The sequence below is a fragment of the Oncorhynchus clarkii genome, chromosome 5, assembly GCF_045791955.1.
Source record: "Oncorhynchus clarkii lewisi isolate Uvic-CL-2024 chromosome 5, UVic_Ocla_1.0, whole genome shotgun sequence".
NCBI classification, from domain to species: domain Eukaryota; kingdom Metazoa; phylum Chordata; class Actinopteri; order Salmoniformes; family Salmonidae; genus Oncorhynchus; species Oncorhynchus clarkii.
Window position 1 is genome coordinate 57,337,722 of NC_092151.1, and position 6,093 is coordinate 57,343,814.

At 40.0% G+C, this 6,093-nt stretch overlaps 1 protein-coding gene across 1 annotated transcript; it reads left to right on the forward strand.

Moving 5' to 3' along the window:
* The first annotated feature begins 3,183 nt into the window (after positions 1 to 3,183).
* LOC139409064 (transcription factor JunD-like) lies at positions 3,184 to 4,756 on the forward strand. The gene has a single exon (XM_071153737.1). It carries the CDS (start codon positions 3,455 to 3,457, stop codon positions 4,274 to 4,276), a length of 822 nt encoding a protein of 273 aa, XP_071009838.1. The 5' UTR covers positions 3,184 to 3,454; the 3' UTR covers positions 4,277 to 4,756.
* The last annotated feature ends 1,337 nt before the right edge of the window (positions 4,757 to 6,093 follow it).

Sequence of the window (6,093 nt, forward strand, 5' to 3'; positions counted from 1 at the left end):
CAACTGCGACCTGGCCAAGATAAAGCAAAGCAGTGCGACACAAAAACACAGAGTTACACATGGGATAAACAAACGTACAGTCAATAACACAATAGAAAAATCTATATACAGTGTGTGCAAATATAGTAAGATTAGGGAGGTAAGGCAATAAATAGGCCATAGTGGCGACATAATTACAATTTAGCAATTAACACTGGAGTGATAGATGTGCAGAAGATGAATGTGCAAGTAGAGATACTGGAGCGCAAAGGAACAACGAAAATAAAACAATATGGGGATGAGGTAGTTGGGTGGGCTATTGACAGATGGGCTGTGTACAGGTGCAATGATCGGTAAGCTGCTCTGACAGCTGATGCTTAAAGTTAGAGAGGGAGATAAGACTCCAGCTTCAGTGGGGGGGTTTTTCAATTCGTTCCAGTCATTGGCAGCAGAGAACTGGAAGGAAAGGCAGCCAAAGGAGAAGTTGGCTTTGGGGATGACCAGTGAAATATACCTGCTGGAGCGAGTGCTACGGGTGGGTGCTGCTATGGTGACCAGTGAGCTGAGATAAGGTGGGGCTTTACCTAGCAAATACTTATAGGTGACCTGGAGCCAGTGGGTTTGCGATGAATATGACGCGAGAGCCAGCCAACGAGAGCATACAGGTCGCAGTGGTGGGTAGGGAGTTTTTCCTAGCCACCGTGCTTGTACACCTGCATTGCTTGCTATTTGGGGTTTTAGGCTGGGTTTCTGTACAGCACTGTGTGACATCAGCTGATGTAAGAAGGGCTTTATAAATACATTTTATCGATTGATTTGATAGTATATGGGGTTTTGGTGACAAAACGGATAGACTACATCCAATTTTCTGAGTGGAGTGTTGGAGGCTATTTTGTAAATGACATTGCCGAAGTCGAGGATTGGTAGGATAGTCAGCTTTACGAGGGTATGTTCAGCAGCATGAGTGAAGGATGCTTTGTTGTGAAATAGGAAGCCGATTCTAGATTTAATTTTAGATTGGAGATGCTTAATGTGAGTCTGGAAGGAGAGTTTACAGTCTAACCAGACACCTAGGTATTTGTAGTTGTCCACATATTCTAAGTCAGAATCGTCCAGAGTAGTGATGCTAGACGGGTGGGCGGGTACGGGCAACGATCGGTTGAAGAGCATGCATTTAGTTTTACTTACATTTAAGAGCAGTTGGAGGCCACAGAAGGAGTGTTGTATGGCATTGAAGCTCGTCTGGAGGTTTGTTAACACTGTGTCCAAAGAAGGGCCAGAAGTATACAGACACAACTACTTATTCAAGGATTTTTCTTTATTTTTTACTATTTTCTACATTGTAGAATAATAGTGAAGACATCAAATCTATGAAATAACACATATGGAACCATGTAGTAACCAAAACATTTTTAAACAAATAAATATATGTTTTTGATTTTAGATTCTTCAATGTAGCCACCCTTTGCCTTGATGGCAGCTTTGCACACTCTTGGCATTATCTCAATCAGCTTCACCTTGAATGCTTTTTCAACAGTCTTGGAGTTTGACTTACCCAGATAGACTCACAGGTGTAATCGCTGCCAAATGTGATTCTAACATGTATTAAATCAGAGTCTTTATCTAATCAAAATATATTGCTGTTTTATTTTTCATTATTATATATATTTTTTTACAAATTATAATTTTTCTTCCTCTGACAGAATATTTTGTGTAGCTCGTTGAGTCTGCACTCCACTCCATAACGATTTAATTAGCCTACATGTATTTTATTTATATATATATATTATATATCAACTGTTACTAATAATAATCCTCAGCAACAACCACACGGCCGTGGCAGCATTTACAGAGGTAAGCAAATATAGGTCAACAAAACAATATAATTAAATGGAATAAAATGTAGGCTGTAACAACTGAAGGGAACTAACAGTAAATAGGCAGTTGAATATGTGTGGTTGTTAGGACTCCCTACGGTCGATACTGATTGTGGCTAATATTTACCTTGATAGAAATAGGAAACAGAGAAAGTCTGTGTAGCCTATAACTAAGACATTCGAGGGTGCCCATCCCTGCAAGTAAAAAGACAGTACCATTTAAATTCTGCATAATGGCACAGCATTTCATAAACTTTACTGTTCATGAAATGCTGCCATTTGACTGGTTTCACATTCGTTTCCAGTGATTATAAGGTAAAATAGATCTAAAACAATGTATATTTACAATCCCCTTATCCAAACGGATTACTCCTTTACCTAGCTCTTATCAATAGCTCTCATTAAGTTGTAAATTACAGTGCATGGAGAACAGTGTTATTTCAATCTAAAAAAATTAAGTATATGCTTTTTCCACTTGGAACCGGTAAGTTCGCTAGACCTTATTAATGTTTTCTTTGTGCGTAGAGGTGGTGGAATTAATAGGGAATTAAGTCAAGGTCAGAATACGAAGTATCTGTAGACACACCTCCGCCACACCTTAATTTATTAGATCTCCACCCCAAACGAATAGCGGTTGAATAGCATGCTATTCTCATGTTTAAGTTAAAGGTCAGAATACACCTAGAGAGAAAAGTGCATGAAAAGGGAATTCCGTTTCATTTACTTGCACTTAACTCGGGTCAGAATCAGCCCTGTGGTGAATAAACTTTGAATCTTGAAAATAAGACTAGGTCCCTCTTAACTTATAACATTGTATATGCCTTTACTGTGTCAATCAGTTAGTGAAAATAGTGTGACCTTCAATACACTGATAGTCATTATATATCATGTGTTTTTATAAAGCTCATTCTAAAAACCACACTCTTAGTCCTAGTATCTTCTCCATTTGCTATTTTCTTCTTACACCACACTTTTTGGACAAGGTAAAAAATAATGTTATAGGGTATTTAGTGCAAAAACATTTGTCAAACAGAACTCAATGACTTGTTTTACTGTGCAAAAGCAATAGAACAGGGAAGAAAACAAGCCTTGACCAACCCCCACGCCTCCATCCAAGATTTGCTATGACATCAAACCACAATGCACCGCAGTGTTTGCAGTTTACCCGCCTTCTCCATGGCAATGGGGCTAGTACGTCCCCTTATTCAAATAAAATACGAAAAAAACGTGATTTCTGTCCAATCTGCGCGCTCTGAAGTGACATAATGGAATTTACGAGGATAGAAAAGGTAGCGGCAGCATGCGAGCGCACACATTGGAACTTCTACCCCTCTAGTCGGGAGATTAACCATCGACTGTTTCTTATCAATTGTTTATTAACAAGGGGAAAAACGACACCATTTGAGGCAAAAGGTGATTTGTACCCTGAACTTGGAGAAGGGGTAGGGCAACTTTAAAAGAGCATTTGATTTAATGTGCAAATTACGCATCTTTTCCTCGACAGCAACTGAGAGGTTATGGGAACCCCTCTTTCTGTCGTAAGGCTCTGCTGACTTTTTACAGCTGCTGTCATCTTAGATTTTGTCTTTTACCAAAATATGATGAAGAATGACATTCATTTAAACCTTGTAGATGCCACTAATCTAAAGCCCCATCTCCGCGACGGCGAGAGCATTCTCAACTCCCCGGACCTTGGGCTGCTGAAACTGGCTTCCCCGGAGCTGGAGAGACTCCTCATTCAGTCCAACGGAATGGTCGTAACAACACCGACCTCTCAGTTCCTCTACCCCAAGTCAGTAACTGACGAACAGGAGTTTGCAGAGGGATTCGTCAAGGCTCTGGAGGACTTACACAAACAGAACCAGCTGAACGGGGGGACTTGCGCTCAAATGAACAGTCTCGACCTAAGTACCAACGTGGCTCCTGTCACTGTACACATGGACTTACCCGTCTATACGAACTTGAACAGTTATGGTAATGGACCTTTGGGTACCACTGTCAATTACTCCACAGACACTGTACCCTTCCCACCTCCTCCCTCTCACCATTTAGGTGGCACACAGCAGCAACAAGCACATTCCCGGTTGCAATCCTTGAAGGATGAGCCGCAGACAGTCCCTGACTTGCACAGCTTCGGCGACAGTCCACCACTGTCACCTATCAACATGGACACACAGGAGCGCATTAAAGCCGAGAGGAAAAAGCTGCGGAATAGAATTGCTGCGTCCAAGTGCCGAAAGAGGAAACTGGAGAGGATATCCAGACTCGAAGACAAAGTCAATAACCTAAAAACTCAAAACACTGACCTGGCCTCAACGGCAAGTGTACTCCGGGATCAAGTGGCTCAGCTAAAACAAAATGTTTTGAATCATGTGAACAGCGGATGCCAATTGTTGCCACATCAAGTTCAAGTGTACTAATCGCAGGACGACATTGGTCAACCAGCATAAATAAGCTCAATATCTGTTCTCTTGTTGGCTCTCAAATATCTCAATTATGCACGTAGAGCCATCGACTTTAAAGACTAAAAGGACTTCACTAATGTACATTTTCTGTTTACACATTCTTTATCATGTGTGTAAGACTGGATCAAACCAGTTCATCATTATTGTATTACTATATCATAGCCTTATACTGAATAAATACATATTTGCATGTTTATTGACAAACTCGAATGTTACCTAAGAGGGTGTCATTGGGTGCAAGTAAAAACATTTTTTAACCCCTTTTAACGTTTACAAGCAAGCACCTGTACATTTTATATTCAATGCTCCAGTGTCTTATTTCAGTGTTATCTTAATGTGAAACTGTTGTCACCTTTTTGTTGCACTGAATATTTCCCTTCACATTCCTATTTTACTTGGATTCAGTTATCAAATAAACCTTGCTTGGTAATTCAAGGCACGTGTTTTGCTATCTGTTTGTTGGTTCAGTTTTCTGATTCATTTAGAAGCAACAAAACAAGATCCTACACACCAATGTCTTCACAAGCGACAGTAAGCCTTTATGCTAGTTGGGTTTTCACAATAGGATAAATGATTGGGTGGGGCACACAAGGATATTGGTCAATACATATTTGGAAAGTCCAATAAATGATGACTTGGGTCCAACCCACCATTACAATGTATTTGATATAAATACACTTTTTAGTACAATATTCCCATGGGACACTTTTCCACTTATTTATGTGAATTTTACAAGTTTGCATATTAGCCAACTTTATTAGGCCTAAATTGACTCCTAACCCTGGCATCACGTCCGGAGAATGGATTCCATCGTGACATTGTAGCATTTAGCATATTGGATACAAACGTATCCATTCCTCGCAGGATGTCCGTTTGCTGTGATATGTCCGCGAATTGTGTATCAACATGGTGTGTTGTGCCCTCTGCTGGTGTAATACGATAGGCCTATTGCAGAAATTAGACTGTTTTTTTTATTTTTTTTATTTCACCTTTATTTAACCAGTTAGGCTAGTTGAGAACAAGTTCTCATCTGGAACTGCGACCTGGCCAAGATTAAGCAAAGCAGTTGGACACATACAACAACACAGAGTTACACGTGGAATAAACAAACATACAATCAATAATACAGTAGGAAAATCTATATACAGCATATGCAAATGAGGTAGGATAAGAAATTGTGCTGTAGATGAGTTAATGTATTGATTAAGTATACGAAATGTCATCTAATTAGTTGTATCAACACAATTATTTTGTTTGACTGAGTGCCGGCTATGCTGGTAGGTCTACGTATGATAATTTAGTCCAAAGTAAAAATTAAGACTACTTTTAGTTACTTTATACAGTATGAAAATGTTTGCATATGACCAAGTTGTGGTAGCACAGTTGACTGTTGGTGTTGTTTTTGTAAGTCAAACCTGTAATAATGCTTCATGGATAATTTTATGACAAGGTCATCTCCGGTATAAACACCTTAGTGTAGACAGCCTGACACCTATGAAACAGATGGTCCCAGCTTGCTTTGAACGCAGCCTCAGAGACCACTCTATAGATACCGTAGCCAGACACCTATGAGACAGTGAATAACAGATGGTCCCAGCTTGCTTTGAATTTGCAGCATCAGTACCAGGGCTATAAAAGATGTGATGTTGCAGGGGCTGGCAGGCTCCTGGAAGCAATGTTTACGAGCCAAATGAGATGGTGCAACTGCTGTGTTTGTGAGTGTGTGTCTTCTGTATTTCTATGTGAGACGCACACTACATAATGATAGTGGT